The 17,620-nt window shown below is 39.2% G+C and overlaps 1 protein-coding gene across 2 annotated transcripts in view; it reads right to left on the bottom strand.

The window, feature by feature from the left end:
- Nucleotides 1–2,136: 2,136 nt before the first annotated feature.
- Nucleotides 2,137–17,620, bottom strand: part of NKAIN2 (sodium/potassium transporting ATPase interacting 2) — a 1,040,630-nt gene continuing 1,025,146 nt past the window's right edge. The window contains exons 6-8 of one of the 2 annotated variants that reach the window (XR_013176421.1): nucleotides 6,256–6,337; nucleotides 5,516–5,604; nucleotides 2,137–2,348 (exon numbers count right to left, since the gene is read on the bottom strand). Coding sequence is in view for 1 of the 2 variants with exons in the window: in XM_077162805.1 (XP_077018920.1) it covers nucleotides 2,339–2,348; nucleotides 6,256–6,337 (92 nt within the window). In the remaining variant the exon portion in view is untranslated. The remainder of the gene's footprint in view (nucleotides 2,349–5,515; nucleotides 5,605–6,255; nucleotides 6,338–17,620) is intronic. The other variant, XM_077162805.1, reaches the window with a different exon arrangement.

Genomic DNA, 17,620 nt, shown 5'->3' with positions numbered 1-17,620 from the left:
TTCAGAATTAACAAATGCAAAAAAAAGACACATCAGGATTGTAACTCTTGCCTTCTGAATATTAGGTTTATAACAAAAGCTCAGCCTAGAAAAATAGCATTCTTCACCAGATTTTGAGGAGGATACAGCTGTAAAACTTAGATGTTTTTCCAGATATAATCACACAACTGTGCTTTACCACTCCCAGAAAAGACCTGTCCATCGATTACTTTTTAGTAGTCAACAACTGTTTTGAAAATTTTGGTGGTGATGATAGTGATTTGTTGGTAACTTGGCTGCAACTTAAAGCAGGAACGTGAGGGCTTATTCTGTGCAGTTAAGTCTGTATCCAAATACATGTACTAGAAGGTGGAAACTCATCACAGCTTGAATGTACAGTGAAACCTCATTGGAATAGTCACAATTAGAATAGTTTCTGGCATGTATAGTATCTATATTTTAGGAATCCAAGGACAACACATTGGTAAATACTTCTCCATATATTAAACATGCATGTCACAATAAAATCATCACATGAGGTTTCACTGACATATTTGCAATTGTGTATTTCATACATGTATATATGGACATATACAAGCCACTGAGAAAATTCAAGCACAAGTGGCTGAATTTGTTTTTATAGCTTCTGCTCCAATAGTAACCTTGTGTTCCTTTATCATTTTCAAATATTTATTTGTGTGTGTGTATCACAGCTATTCATGCAAACACAGTAATGGGACTGGCTTAAGTAGATGTGGATGGGCTAAGGTCCGAAGTAGGTTAACCCAACAACTGAAACATCTCAAAGATGTTTAAAGAAAAAAAAGATGCTCCATGCCAATTTATAACTTTCTAAATCTGAATTTCACCATGTTTACAGATGGTGTATTAGAAAGAAAAAAGATTGATTTTAGAGTCTCAGGTGGTTCCAAGAAAAGACATAAGACTCCTCTGAGTTCCTGATAAGTGGGAGCTAATGATGTTTTCCACTAATGAAAATGAAATAATGCTTGAAAATATAGAACGAAATTTCCTAGGAGTTCAGAATATTCCATAAACACATTGACCTACTATTAAGTTTCCAAAGGCATCTTGTTGCCAACTACATTAACAGCACAGTTTTTCTGCCACAATAATACAGGAGGATTAAAATACACTCGAACACACAACAGATCCCCCAAATACCACAAAGAGATCTCAAGTATTTCACCAAGTAACTATTGCTCCCCTCCCCCCCCAAAAAATAATCTCGTACGCTGAAGTTAGAAAAGAAAGGTCACCTACGTAGGGTTCCAGTTTGAATTAGATATAAAAGAGTAAACATAGCTAATACATATTCAGTTGGCCTCTGTTGATAGAAATCCACGGCTATTTCTGTGTTAGTAAAAGATATATTTGTAGATACTTATAAAAGCACCTAGAGTGCGATAAATAAAATCAGTGAGTTAAGCCATTTCTGCTTTCTGCTTCCAGAAGATTATGAGTTTAGTCGGTTAGTCGATTTTGATTTGTCCCATCCCAACCCCATCAGAAGACCACATTTAAGAGTTATAAAGGTGACGATTATTACTGCCTCTTGGTTCTTTCTGGCCGCCGTGGAGGTTCAATGGTAAAGCACTTGGCCGAAGCTGGCAGTTTCCTCACAGAGGCCCACGGGAGCTGCCGAGCCCTGCAGTCTCGTTCCTGGACATGAAACACACAGACTCAAACTCTTTCGGAATAAACGGCGCTGTGTTAGCCTAAAGGAGGTGACTTGGAGCGTCTGTACTGAGATTCTCAGGTGTACAACTGAGGAGGGTTAAGGCAAGTACGTACGGGACAGCCTTTAGGGAAGGCAGCCTGCCGCTCTGCACGTCGGTTACAATGTCACCACGGCCTGTTTTGTGGTTTTTGCAACGACATTGCCTAAGCGGCCTGCAAGCCAGTGGAGCACGGAAGACAGGGCTCTCAGACCGCGGTGCCCCGGGCCACCTCACCGCCCTGAGCCCACTGGCGGGCTGCAGAGGACCGTGTGGGGCCAGCAGGGGGCCGGTGCGTCTCCTTTGGAACTTCAAGAAGGGAAGGAGATAGAAGCCTCCTGGCAGGAAATCTGAGCTGGGCGTGTCCTGCGTAGCTGTCAGTTTCAGTTGGAAAGAGGAGGCCAAGAAGAGTTGTGTGTGTGTGTGTGTGTGTGTGTGTGTGTGTGTGTATGTGCATATGGAGGCTTTTTGTTTATGGGTTTCGGATATAATATGCATGTGTATAGTATTCTCATGTATATTTAAACTTGGTTGCTTCTTGCTCTTTATAAAATGCAGGAGACCACTGAAAGACAAGTTCTTTGAAAGATCCTTGATCTGACATACTGAAATCGTCTTGATTATTTTGACCTAAAACAGAGATAGAAGAAAATGCTTTTAATCAAAGAGGGGATCAATGGGTACCTTGTCTCATCTCTTCAAACACAAAAGCATGCTCCCTGCTCCCTCCTCAAAAAAAAAAACCACCACCAACAACAACCCAAATTATGGTTTTCATCTCCTTTCCAAATAACTTTTCATCTCCTTTCCTTTTTGCTCAATGCAATCCTGTGGATAGAGAGGCCACTTATGGTAACTTAAAATCTGTCTCTGGGCACAAATGCAATGATGTATTGCTGTACAATTAGGCTGCCAAAAAGAGCACAATGCTTTCAACAGTTTTCTAATATGCCACAGAATATTCTCAGGGCATCTACTGCAGGGAGTCCAGACAGGTCTGTACTTATATAGCAGATAGCTAAGTGGAAGTCAAAGCAACTACTTTGCTAGAAAATTAACCTATAGACCTGGGAATGTTACGGTTCAGCAGCTGCAAAACTATTTGACTGTTTTGAAAAGGCTTACCAAACTGTCAGAAAAACAGAAAGAAAACTTTTCCTTTTAAGATGGATTACAAATAATGTGAAGAATCACAGACCGAGAACATCCACCCTCCCTTATCCAAAAAAGAGTTCCTATCGGGTCATCGATTATGGGACCTGGAAAATACCCTCAACTTGGAGTCAGCTGTGGCATGCTTCCAGAGCTTTGTCCAGGATCTGAACCATCGAAGACTTGCTGGGCATAATGGAAGCCCCACAGTTCAAAGTGCATTGCTTTCCTTCTAAGAAACAGCTTATATATCTAATTTCTATATTATAGTGTTAGGGGGCTTCAACCAATTGGCCCATGATATTAAATTGCTGTTGCTTTACAAGGTTGATTGGTGGAGGGTTGATGGGAGAAGGCATACCCCAAATGACAAGGACATGGGAGACGCACACATCTCTGCCTCTGGGCAGAGGATGAAGTTTATGTGTGAATCACCTTTGGGTTTGCACAGGGTTTGAATAGGCTGACTTTCAAATGCAGAAAATTAAAGGGTTGAGGAAAGCTTGTGTTTGGTAATATGGCAGTTGGGCTAGATGAAGAAGTACAAATAAGTCAAACTCACAGTCCACCTAAGAATTTGGAAAGAACATTGAACTAAGGGGTCTTGAAAATAGTTTAGTAATCTGAGCCGCATCACTAATAAGTTGTGTGGCCTTTCTTTTGCTTTGTCTTGATTCAGTTTCCTCATCTATAAAATAGATTCATGATGTTCTCGTATCTGAGGCCTCCTATGAGATGTCTTGTGGGAAGGATGGAGGTAGTATTTTTTTTTTTTTTTTTTTTTTTAAAGGAAAGACAGAGAGAAGGAAGGAAGGATAGAAGGAAGGAAGGAAGGAAGAAAGGGAAACATCTTTAAACATTTTCTTGTTTTATTGTATTTTGTTTTTCCGTTTTTTGTTACATGGGCTGGGGCCGGGAATCGAACCGAGGTCCTCCGGCATAGCAGGCAAGCACTTTGCCCGCTGAGCCACCGCGGCCCGCCCCTGGAGGTAGTATTTTGACTAATAATTTGTTATGAACCTTAATTATTTCTAGCTTCCTAAATATGAATTCCATAAAACATTTAACTTATTTAATCAGTAATGGAACCTGAGAGCGCTCATGTAATTTCACCATTCTCAGGTACTACAGAGGAAAAGAATATCATCATGATTTTTTTCTTGGTGTTTAAAGATTACTATTTAACAAAATCATGGAAAGTTTTGTCCTCAAGGAATTTAATGTTGGGCAAAGATATTTATCTTTAAAGACATCATCAGAATTATAAGTGCTTAATTTAAAGCAACATACTTGATTATGTATAATTAATATTCTCTTGTTATTATCATAGCTGATCTTTAGATGAGTGGTTACATGTAATTCATTAAAGCTTGTTCATATTTATTGATCACTCAGTTTGATCAAGACAAAGAAATGTTAGGTGATATGTTATATAGGAATATATATTTTCAGAAGCAAGCAGTTGCCAGCTTTGTAGATGTTTTGGTCTACCCCAGAGCACAAACATATTACGTGTTACTTAGGCAAATATTATGTGTGGTCTATTGTTTGCAAAGGGGATGCTTAGGGCATGACATATAGTATGTTGATATGTGCCTTGATAACTCTTTTCATCTGTAATGTTGGCCAACATAAACATTATTCCCACTAGTAAGAAGTTATGTTTATTGAGCCCTTACTAGATGACAAGCACTGGGCATTACTTGCTTTATATGCATAATTTCCTATAATTTCAGAACAACTGTATGAAGTAAGTATGTTATCATCTCTACTTTGCAGGTGAGGAGATGTAGGCATGATAGGAGTGCATAAAGTTGTTTAAATAACTTATATGCCCAAGGTCATATGGCATTCTATCTCAGACAGTGTGCCTTCAATAAGCTAAGGGAGATATCAGAGTGTTTATGCCCCCAGTAGATTGCAAGCTTCAGGAGGGCAGGAACCCAGTTCTTAGCCACCATTTACATTTCCCTAGAGTCTCCTGGAATCATTGGCATATGGTTGGGAGTCAAAAGTTATGAAGGATTGAGAAGCAGAGAGAGTATTTCAACAAAACATTGAGGCCAGATCAGACTGGATGTGCAGTTACAGGAAGGAGTTTGGGCTTTGTTCAGGAGGTGAGAGGAGCCATTGATAGTTTCTGTGCAGGGGGTGAAATCATCAGAGTGATACTTTAGGAATTTAGCAGCCACTGGAGGGCGGGAGTAGGAGTTCTGAAATAAGAAAGAGACTGGGAAACAGTAACAGGTCATGAGTGCCTGGATCTGGAAGTGGCAGTAGGATATAGAAGAAGGAATGTTTGATATGCTGTGGACAGAGGGAAGACCTTGGATGATACAGAGTTCAGGTTGTTTTCTGAATTGATAAAGTGTTTTCCATGGATGGTGTTAGCAAATGCTTTCGGGACCGCTAAGGAATACATGGAAGAATGCAGATGTGGTACAAGGATCATTCTCTCGTTAATGAGAAGCTTAAGAGGGGGTATCTAAGGATTGCTTTCAGTTCTTTGGAGGAGAAATACTCCAAAATCCATTTATTGTCTTATATGCTAAAGCTATTAAAGGGTAAAATGGTGGAGGACAACGACAACAAACACAAATCTTCAAAGAAAGAAGTTCACATTTCAAAATGAATTGGAGTCTTACTTTCTATTTTGATCTTCGCTTGCAATTCAGCATATCACTTGATGCTGATATATAGAATTTGTTATCAGTTGTTATCCAAGGGAATTTGCCTAAACACAGATATAAAAATCAGGCTGTGGTTGTATGTCTGCTCTCTTGAGTGCTAGAGTTAAGGATCTGATAAGTTTCAGTGTTAATGCTCTGGTTTCACTTTCACGGTTCACATCAGAAAAATGGCAGAGAAAGAGCATTGTTCAGTTTTTGATTTTTGAACACTGTACATCATAAGGGTGAGCCTATCGTTTATCATCCAAACCAGAGTAAAATGGAGTGTTGATCATCATAACATCTGGACAACAGATGTAAACCGAGACTATCCTGGGTAAACCAGAACATATGGTTTAGATACAGTTGCATATAACTTCCTACAATGTTCATATCATTTTCAAAATTGTACAACTTCTGGATAATTCAGAGAAATGGCATATAATATAGGATTTTAAGCCACGTCATTGATAGTTAAGTGAGACCAAAAGTAGCCATAGAGATGGCATTTCTGATAAGTCAAATAAATATACTATAAAGGAAATATCATTAGAATTATCACAGTGAAAATGATATGAAAAGAAGAGAAAATATAGGAAACATATAGCCACAAGAAATTTGTTCAAGACAGCTGCATGCCATCCATTTTAGGCCACAGTAACTTTTACTGGATTGCCTGTTAACCCAGAATGATATCTGCGAAGCGAGATACTTACATGTACATGGGCTGTAGTTGTAAATGAGACGTCTTCTGTGGCCCCTGGTAGCCATAAGAATCAAAGCCACCTATAAAATCAACTGAAAAGGGACAATTGTCTCCATTAGTTAACTTTTCAGAAGAGATAAACATTCAGGAGCAAGATCTCACACAGATGGCTAATACAACCCTTTCAATAATCTATTAAAGTGACTGGTTATGGAGCAAAAAAAAAAGATAGTTCCTTTACGGTAATGATGTTTTCCCCTCAACTGTGAGATTCAATTATTGTTTTACAAGAATCTATTCACCTGAGAGAAAAAATTATGCACTCCTCTCTAGCAAACAAGACCTAATTGGGGTAATAAAATTCACTTGCACATGAAATCTGCCATGTGCCCTTGGTTGGCCTAGAGATCTTCTGCAACAGATTACAGATGTTACAGCATAAAAATAATGATCACTCAAGTGCATGCATTTATCAGCGACTGCAGCACTGGTAATATTATTATCTACTGTTGTTGTCAAGTACAGTGTGCTTAGTGGAGTTAGTGTAAATTAATTCCACGTGACCAGCCCTGCCATCATGTGGTTTACAATCTGAATCCAACAATCAGAGGTATAGTGTGAAATAACGTCTAACTGAACATTCAAACATAATGCATACTTAGGCATTAAGATATGATAAGAGTTCATGGTAAGTTGTATTTTTCCAAAGACGGCTGCAACGGTATCTCCTATTTTACACGTTCTTTTCACAATGTGACCTTGAGACTCCTCTCGTGAATGGATTGGTCTGTGCCTCTCCTCTTGAATCTGGGAACACCTTTGTGCAGCTCTGATCAATAGAGTACAGTAGAATCGACACTTTATGACTCCCATGGCTAGATGGCCAAAATGCCATGCATGTCCCCTTACTCTCTTGGGATGCTCTGTCTTGGAGGAGAGCCACCATGCTATGAGGAAGCCCAAGCCAGCCCACATGGGAGCTCACAAAAACAACCCCTGTGTGGGTACTCCAGACGCCAACCCAGCTGAAGCCCCAGTTGATAGCCAGCATCCATACCTGGACATGTGAGCAAAAGTGCCTCCCAGGGATCCTAACCGGAATTCTTGGACTTTTCTTGGCCAAGTGTCCTGATAGCAAGGTACAAGCAAGACTGTATCTTGTTTGAATTCCTGATCCACAGAATCCATGAGCCCAACACCTAGATGTTGTAAACTACAAAGTTTTGACAGCAACAGTAGCTGGAACAGTAAATACTAAGAGTCCTGTGAAAAGTTTTGTTTTGTTTTGTTTCTTCCACTCGTGGAAACTGAAGTTACGTGGTGGAGAGAAAAGAGATAAAACAGAGACTGAAAATAGGACAGGAAAGAGAAAGAAAAGGAAATAGAGTCTGATAAGGATGGCTGAGGGTGCCTTTACTAGCATCTTATTCTGTTCACTTAGCTTTGTCTGGTTTTTATTCTTTCTAATACCCTATAGTGCTATAGGTAGAGACTGGAAGAAGATATGAAGTAATAGCAAGTCCATAGTTCTGTAACTGGTAGGGGGGAAACCATTTTACAAGGCAGAATTTCTCTTCCTGTCAAAAGTGGAATAGTATAATGAAAAGAACAGAGACCCTGGGGTTAGAGGTACCAGGCTAAGTTCAAATGCTTCTTTGATTACTTGCCAACTGTCTCTTAACATAGGAGTTGTAATAGTTATCCCAGCCTTGGTGTACAGATTAACTAAGGAATGTAGAGCTCTTGATGAGAAGAAGAAAATTAGGAAACTAAAAAAATTCAGGATTTTCTTCAGATTCCTTCTAAATCATGCAGTATAGGAGAAAGAGAGAGCAGATTCTTAATTTTTGGCAACCTTAGGACTGTGCCAAATATATTATAGAAGAAGAAATAAAAAAGTTATCCTCTTTTGTTTTCTGAATTGCACATATTTGTGCATTAGCTAATATAACAGTACCAAGAGAGCTTTAAAAGAGTTGAATGGAGACTGTATTTAAGGTTTGTAATTTGAGAACTTATTGTCCATGATTGGGGTAGAATGGTTTATTTTATGTGTCAACTTGATTAGTTTATGGTGTCCAGTTGTTTGGTCAAAAACTGTCCTAGTTGGACAGCCAATGGAGGCATTTTATAGATAGGATTAGCGTGTACAACGAATTGACCTTAAGTAAAGTATGACCGCCATAATGTGGGTGAGCCTCAGCCAGTCAGTTGGAGTTCTTAAAAGAAGAGTTGAGAAGTTCCAGGGCAAATCAGAAGGGATTCTGCCTCAAGACCATACCCTCAATCCCTTCCTCAGCTTGCAGCCTAAGGAATTTGGACACAAGACTTCAATATCAACTTCACCTGAATTTCTAGATTCTGTTCTGCCCTCTGGAATTCAGCCCCCACAACTGCATGAGCCAGTTCCTTACAATAGAGCTTTATGATTGGTTCTGTTTCTCTGGAGAACTCTCACTGATACATGGAGATTAATCACTTTGTTCTTTAAGTCTCCTAAATCTGGGGCTCTTGTCAGCAATGACAATTAAGAATTAGTTTTCTGAGAGGTATTTACAGTGTCAGGTTCTTGTTGTAAGCAACTTTCAGGAGGATACCTGCTCCCCCCTCCCCTATGGAGCTGGAGAATGGAGTGGGTCAAAATGTCAAGATCAGGACAGATGTATGCAGGAAGGTCTCTTCCAATGAAAATGAATTCCAAGCAAAGTCCAGGTTTATTAGTGTTGTTGTAACTATTGTTTTAAAATGTTTGATTAATTTATTTCCAGGAGTTTGCACTGGATGACAGTAAAAGAGAGATTGTAATTATGAACCAAAGATATTGGAGTGAATCAAATGGTAACCTGAAGAAACAAAGATGACTTTTCAAGTCCAATTGATAGGATCAGGATTAGAACTGCGAAACAAAACTGGGAAACAAAGTTTGAGTCAGGAAGCCGTGTTCATTTTCCTAAGACAGAAGAAAAGGAGAAGAGGGAAATGAGGTGTGGCCTGAGCATTTTCAGAGACTTAATCTTAAGTTGTTAGTGGCTTGCTCTTATCAGCTGTGCTCTTTTTTGGTATGTGGGTGAGTAAAGCTGGCTTAAAACTACCCAACTGGAGAAAATAGCATTAAATCTGTGACAGAAGATTGTTACCATTTCTGACCAATCAGATCAGCTTAGGACATGGGTGAGGTTCCATCAGGGATGAAGAAAGAAGAACCTCAGGTTGTAAACATGATGGATTTTCACCATTTCACTCATCAGGGGTATTCAAAATTAAAAGGACATCTTTTCGAGTAATTTGTATTATAATTGCATCTGGGATCACTCCAAGTAAACTTTCACTTTCCAAGAGTGTTCCTTCTCAATGATTGTGTGGACATCTTCCTAAAGACCCAAGGGAGAGAAGGAGAAATCAGGTGGCTCAGGTTGACCGTTACAGTTGAGTTTCTGGTGCTGTGACAACGTGGATCTCACCCATTATACCATGTATTGGATGATGCTTCAACAAGGCCCAGAAGTTTTGGAGTATTATGTGGTTGAGAGCAGGAGTAGAAAAATCAATTTGTTTTCTCTAAAAAATTAAGTGATCAGGAATAGCTAAAATTGATAGAATACCCTTAACAGTGCTTTGATCTCTTTTCAGATTCTTTTACATTTATTCATACTCTAAAGGAGCTACTGCCTAATGTAAAACTTTTCCAACCATCAGGGGTCATGTAGATCTGACATGTCCTTCTCCAAATAACTGTGACGACAGCTACATGCTTGGCTTGTGGCTTATCTCTACATCATTTAGGAAAGAGTGTCTTTTACCAATTGGAATCTTCTTAATCCCGGAAAATAAGAATAAAACAAATTCCTGACACTCTTAAGCCCTTTTAGGACATATCTTTTATTGTCACAATCACCCTATGAGGTGGGTAGGAATAATTATCTTCATTTTACAGATAAACAGTTTTGCTTGAGTGCTTGAGGCCACATAGCAGCCGAGGATGGGATTAGAAGTCAGGTTTTCTCTTTCCTTCTCAAATATATTGGAAAAATGAGGTCTGCTTTTCATTCGCGCCATTCCAGTAAATTCCTTAAAGGCCTTCAAAGGCTTTTCACTGCACTTTGGAGTGTCTAAAATCTATAGGTTTTTTTCCCTTTTCATATTATTTATTTAACAGAAGTTTCTGAGTTCTTGTTTTGAGTTCTCTATGAGACACATCTTCCCACAGTTCTTCCTTAAAAATTCTACTCTTTCATCTTCCTCTCATTTCCAATCTAATATTTGGGAAATGTGATAAGAACAATAACTGATGCAGAAACAGTATGTGCTGTATTTGCAGTGACAGTCAGTAATAAGGAGCCTTAGTTTCCTGTACTGTAGCTTTAAGAGGGAATAAGAAAAGCATCCTTTAAGGACTGGTTCAGGCACTCTGTGTCTGACAATTTTGGCAGGATACCATATAATCATTTAGCAGTCCTTCCTTCTGGAACCCCCCATATATATATATATTCTCAGCCTGACCTGGTATTACTCTAGTTACAGGGATTTTCCTCAAAGTAAGGAGAGATGTTCTCTTTATAGCAACTAGGCATATTGTCTATATTATTTCAGTATTTATCAGAAAGTTTGAAATATGGAAGGATTACTGAAGGCCTGAATTAGGACAATGAGAAAGGAGAGCTATGAATGAGCATAGGGTACATGGTGAAAGAGGAAGAAAAAATGATGTCAAGTTCTTGGACATGGGGTGTGGTGGTACCCCAGAAAAACATGTTCTCAAATTTAATCCAGTCCTGTGTGTGTAAAACCATTGTAAGTGGGACCTTTTGATGAGGCTACCACAGTGAAAATGTGACCCAGCTCATTCAGGTTGGGTCTTAATCCTATATTAGAATCCTTTATAAACAGAATGAATGCAGAGAGAGGGAAAACACCACGGAAATAAGAAGCTGATATCAGTGAAACCCAGAGAAATGAGAGACCAGCAGACGCTACCTTGGGCCTGGCCATATGACCAAGGAGCCGGGATTACTGGGATGCAATCTATGGAAGAAAGCATCAACTTGATGATGCCTTGATTTGGATATTTTCCTGCTCTCAAAACTGGAATTTAATAAATTCCATGGTTTAAGCCAACACATTTCATGGTGCCACTTCAAACCATTTCACACCTGCTCTGTAGTTGTTGGAGCAGCCTCAGAAACTAAAACGCGGCATAAAGGGAGGAGAAGAGAGGATGCAAAGTTGACTTAGGAATTTGTCAGCTAGGAGAATGTTGCTGCCTTTAAAGGAACAAAAAAAGAATGTCAAGAGGGAGGTGGTGTTTGATTTCACTTTGGAAATGCAGTATTTAAGTTATATTCCTAGTGGCAAAGACCAGGAAACACTTGGAAAAGGTAAATGTAAGTGAGAAACTGGTGTAAGGCATATTGGAGACTGGTAGGATTTTGAGCTGAGTTTCTTTCCCTTCACTCAGCTTTATTTTGTTTCATTGCAAGCTGTCTTCACCTGCCACGTTATATATCTACGTGCTTATTTGAAGGCTGCCTCCATCGCTGCAGTGTAAGCTGTGTGTGATCAGTGATGTGGTGGCCCAGGGGTTAGGACTGCCTCCCATAGGAGAGGAAGCCTTAGCCTGATCAAAGCACAGTCATTATTGTTAGTGCAATTAAAGCCCCCTTCCGTAATCACTGCTGGTAATCAACTCTCACAAGATTCTAAACTTCTTTGTAACCAGATCTTGGAAGGATTTGCTGAACTATATGAAGTACCCTTCTTCCTCTTGTTTTTGTGGATTACTGACTCATTCCCAAACCAGCTGCCATGGGGAATTATATTCTCCTGTAGGTAAGTCCCTAATTAAACTCCTGGGTAACTTTTTGCCTGGTGTGTGCTTTGGTCTCGGAGCTGAGCTGGATAGGAACAGTGATATGGTTCATTTTATTTACTACAGAAGCCCCAGAACCCAGAGCAGTGTCTGCCTCATACTAGATACTCAATACATATTTATGGCATGAAGAAAAATATGGCAGTCAATTGGAACATGGAAGATGCTGACAAAATTTCCAGGTGAAGTTTGAGTGCATTTTCTCTTTCCCCCATGAGGTCTTGAATCGTAATAAAGAGAAGACGTTTTATAGAATACCGAGAGTATTAGTTATTGCCTGGGTACTGTGAGATAAACAAAAGGAACCTTTCAAATATCAGTGGGAGGAAGCCACCCCTGTAGCATCTTTGATCAAAAGGAGAAAGAAGAAAGAGGTTAGCGTCAGGAGGGGTAGGCTGGGAGGGTCATCCATTGATGACTGCTGTCACGTGTTGCAAATGTTTATAATTGATGGGGTAAACATTATCTTCTGCCTCACTAGTTCATAGCACCCTAAACAGGTACACAACAGAGCAGAAGGCAACACAGTAAGATTTGTATTTGCTTAATCTTTGCTTCTACAGAGGAGCTTTAGTTTGCTAAAGCTTCTGAAATGCAATATACCAGAAATGGGCTAGCTTTTAACAATGGGGCTTTATTAGTTTGTAAGATTACATGAAGGGCCAAGAAGATGTCCAAATAAAGGCATCAACAGGCAGTACAGTGGTCCTGGACTCCATCTCATGGCACGGCACATGGTGGCAGTGGCTGGTCCTTCTCTCCCAGATTTCGTTGCTGTCAGCTTCTGGCTGCTCTGTCTATGGCTTTGTTTCTGAGCTGCTGTGTCTTTCTCTGAGTTTCATCCTCTTACAAAGCACTCCAGTAAGATGACTAAAACCCACCCTGGATTAGGTGGGTCATATTGTAACAAAAGTGAAGATCTTACTCACCAAAAGGTGCTACTACGATGGGTCCACACCCGCAGGAATGGATTAATTTTAAGAACATAATTTTCTCAGGTCCATAATGCATCCAGGCCATTACAAGGGGAATTTCACTGTGGTTCTCTGCAGACGATTTAGGACTGTTATGATTTTCTTTGCAGTTGCTACAATGTTTTCTTTTTGCCTTTAGTTTTTGGATCTGCGATATGGGTATGTTTATATCTGCTGACTGACCTATGGGGGCACAGGGAGGTCTACTTACTTTAAATTAGTAAAGTGTCATATCAGTTTTAATAACTGTGATTTAATATTCACAATAGTGGAATTGAGAAATTACCAAGTAAGAGTAAAATGAATTTTGAATAAATATTCTTTGCTAAAACACATCCCCTGTTGTGAGCTTTCCTTTTATTTAAACTGTTTAATCATCAACAGAGTTCAGCAAACCCCAGACTGCCTTTTAAAATGTATGTTGGTAGTGAGATATTGTAACATAAAACCGTGCCTCAGTTATTAACAACAAAGCCACAAGTCAATACTGTTTTTTTTTTTTTTTTTTGGAGACAGAACTGGAAAAAACAGGAGAGAAAATTGTAAAAGACAGTTCACAGAAAGTTAAGCCTAAATATTCAGAAGAACTCATTGAAAAACGCTAGAATATGTATGTGGGCCTATGAAAATGTAGTGGAAGTTCATTATCTCTGTAGGGGAGAATTTCAAGAGTACTTACTTCCAGTTGCACAAATGGGATTTAGGACATAGTCAACCTTAAGCCAGATTCAAAAGAGCCACCTTTCTCCCGCTCAAGCATACTTGGCCAACCGCTCGGTTGGCTGTGTGAGTCTTTTGCTGGATCTGGGTTAAGTCTGCATGGACTCTGAGCTGGTTTTTTGCTTTTTTTTTTTTTCCTGATTAGGAAAACACAACCCTTTATAGGGCGCTTTTTATCCTGTTGATGCCTGAAAGATTACTAAAGTGTTACATTACAGAAAGCTTCTGGCTGGCAAAACCTGCCTTGAATGAAATGCGACTTATTAGCTAAATCACTGCAGATGCTTCACTTTGTTATCTCGTTCATCAAATCTTTTTTCTCAGGGTCTTAGGGTCCCATTTTCCACGTTTCTCTCTTTGTTGTATCTGCATCAGATCTGTAATCATTTTAAATATGGTAGCACATGGACACATGATAAAATGAAAAAGAAAAACATTTGCTACAATGATATAATAATAGATGAACTATTTCTATAGTTAGAAATAGTTTGAGCATCTGGTTTAATTCTTTGGTGTTAAAGACAATAAAAAACAAAGTATAGCTTTCAGTTGATATATTTTTATTGTTTTGCTCTTGCCTGTTTCTGCCAATACTCAACCAGGACAATAGCCTACATGAGATTTTATGAAACGTGTGATGGTTTTCTACTGAAGTCAGCATCTTGCCATCAGGTAGTCTTTTACTAATATGATGCCACCACTTAATACCTCATGGGGAAGCTGTGTGGTTGTACAGGCAGGGGATTCGGAATCAGCAGACTTGGGCTCATGTTGTGCCCTTACTTCTTACCAGCTTTGGGCAGGTCTCAATTGCCCTCAGCCATACTTCCCTCTTTGTCATTAATAAAACAAGTCCAACTGTGTAGGGTTATTGAAGGAATAAAGTGTCATACGTATGTAATACTTAGAAGCATGTATGTTAAGAGCACACCGTAAATAGACTTAGCAACTCATCTCTTTTTGATGAGGATTTATCCAAAAGAATGCATCTGATTATGCGCTGAAATGCATAGTTAGGTTCTTTAATGACAGAATGAGAATTTTCCAGGACAGCATAATAGATGGAAATAAGGCTCAAAGAAGAGAACTTTGTATGGCAATTTTATTAGCATTATGTATGGAATGCCATAAGTTAGAAGTCACCAGCTGTGATAGTTAATTTTATTTGTAACTTGGCCAGGCAATAGTACCCAGTTAATTTAATCAAGAACTAAACTTAATGTTGCTGTGAAGACATTTTGTAAGTGTGGTTAACATCTGCCATCAGTTGACTTAAAGGAGATTAGCCAGGATGAAGTGGGTCATCCAATTTAAGTCACTAAACTCAAGGCCTTATGAAGAAACCTTTAAGTATGCCAGAAAAGAAGAAATTCTGCCTCAAGACTACGATGTCAATTCTTTGCCTGAGCTTTCAGCCTGCTCTATTCATTTCTTACTTGCCTGTGGGTGGCCACCAGACTCTCTGCAATTCCCAGGCTTCTGAGAACACTGGGGCAGTAACATTTTTCCTGAATAATGGGGCAGAAAGTCCACCTTCTCCAAGTGTTGGGGGAAACCAATGCCTCCCACATACATGGGTGGGAAGGCTCTCTTGGCCCGAGAGGGCATCTTTGGTCCAGACCTCAGCTTCCATGGTTCTACCTTTGAAGCCATTTTTTCCTTCAGTTTCTCTTATTACTGTCCCTTTGAATTGAGGCTGGCAGTGGTTCTTTACATACAGATCTTGCAAACAGCTTGTTGGTTTTTCATGTAGTACACAAGTATCCAAACCAACAGACAAAAGAACGTCCCACAAATCCTTCCTGGATAACTGCATCTCCAATGCTGACTCGCACTGAAATGGCTAACTGGATCCATGTCCAATTAAGCCCGCACATGGAGCACTACCTTCTGGAGACTCACTTTCCAGAAGCTCAGAATTTTTCAAACCTTCAATTTCTGGTTTCTCTGTGCCCAGGATTTCAGTTCTCAGTTTATGGCTTTCCCTTCACATTTTACTATAAGCTGCAAGGAGAAACCAGGCAGCACTTTCCACATCTAGCTTGGAAATCTCCTCAGCTAACTATCCAAGTTTGTCATTTTCAAATTCTGTCTACTATTAGGACTCAATTTTGCCAAGTTCTCTGCCACTTTGAAACAAGGGTTGCCTTTCTTCCAGTTTGTAATGACACATTCATAATTTCTGTCTAAGGCCTCTTCAGAAGTACCTTCAGCATCCATATTTCAACCAACAGTATCTTCAAAGCAATCTAGGCATTTTCTATCAAACACCTCACATTTCTTTCTACCTCTGCTCATTAACCAATTTCCAAAAGCCTTTTTAACTTTTTTTTTTTTTGTATTTGAAATAGCACTTCTGGTAACACAAAAATTTTTTTCTTTGTTAAGCTGCTCAAAGCAGATACCATAAAATTGGTTAGCTTTTAACAGTGGGAATTTATTAGCTTACAAACTTAAGCTGTGAAAGTGTCCAAGTCAATATATCATCAAGATGATGCTTTCTTTCCAAAGACTGGCTGTCAGGTTTCCTGGATTCCTCTATCACATGGCAAGGCACATGGTGGTGTCTGTTTGTGTCTCCCTTATCTTGTGGGTTTTGTTACTTTCATTTTCCTAATTCTGTAGCTTTTTTGGGCTTTTTCTGAAATTCATCCTCTTATAGATGAATCCAGTAAGAGGAATCAGACCCACCCTGAATGAGGTGGACACAACTTAAAAGGTGTTACTTCTAACGGATCCCTACTTGCAGGAATGGATAAACTTTAGGAACATACTTTTTTTTGAGAAGCAAACAGCTTCAAACCACCACAGTACCTATTAATGTACCTATCACCAATCTATACCCATCTAATCATCTATCTCTGTTGATCTATGGATGTAATCTATCTGTATCTATTTATCAATCCAGCCAATCTAATCTATTTTATCTAATTCATCACTATTTCTGCTTATCCAATCTATCACAATTATAAGTATTTATCAAATATATTGCTCTATCAACCTAATCTATCTATGTAACTAATCTGTTAATTATCTGTCCATCATCATCATCTATATCCTATGGCTTCTGTTTCTCTCTAGAACCTTGACTGGTACACCAGAAGAATCTGTGGAGAACTGAGGTAGGTCCATGGAAACCTTTTGAATGCTTGTCAACTGTGAGCTGACAAGCAACCGATAGCTGTGTGACATAATAAGGAAAAAATGATGATATTTATGTTAAAATCTACATAAAAATTAGCTTCCCTGTTTCAGATACTTTTGGAAATTGCCTTGTATACTATCACAAAAGACAGAGAGACTCACCTGGTTTGTGATCTGTGAGGCTTCTACGTCCATGTAGGCAAAAGGAAGCACCTCATAGAGCAAAAATAAAGCCACTGAAAGCACAGGGTCATGGATTAGGTAGACTGATGAGGTCAATGTCTTGATGGACGGAATACTATAGAAAGGATAAGCTTAATTGTCCTCTCTGACTTGGATAGGGTTTCAAAGAGACAAAAGAACAATTGCCAGCATGGAGAATTGTTGAGGTTTTGGAGGAGAAGTTGAAGAAGTATATCTTGTATAAAGGGTTAGCAAGGAAGCAAACTAAGAGTGCTAGTAAGAGCACCACTTCCATTGCTAATTCTGAAGATAGATAATGAATGAAAATACCTTGTGAATGAGAAAAACACAGGTACCAGTGGACTGAAAGTCTGAAATAAGGGGGAAGAAAATTTTCTCCAGGAGAGAGGCAGAAGGAGAATGAGGGTGGAGAAGAGATGGGAATTTATAGTTATGCAGAGAATTTCAGAATCATTCATCTTTGAGAT

This window comes from Tamandua tetradactyla, chromosome 5 (assembly GCF_023851605.1).
Source record: "Tamandua tetradactyla isolate mTamTet1 chromosome 5, mTamTet1.pri, whole genome shotgun sequence".
Classification (NCBI taxonomy): domain Eukaryota; kingdom Metazoa; phylum Chordata; class Mammalia; order Pilosa; family Myrmecophagidae; genus Tamandua; species Tamandua tetradactyla.
Note: the sequence above shows the minus strand (reverse complement) of the source record. Positions and strands in the feature narration are given on the sequence as shown.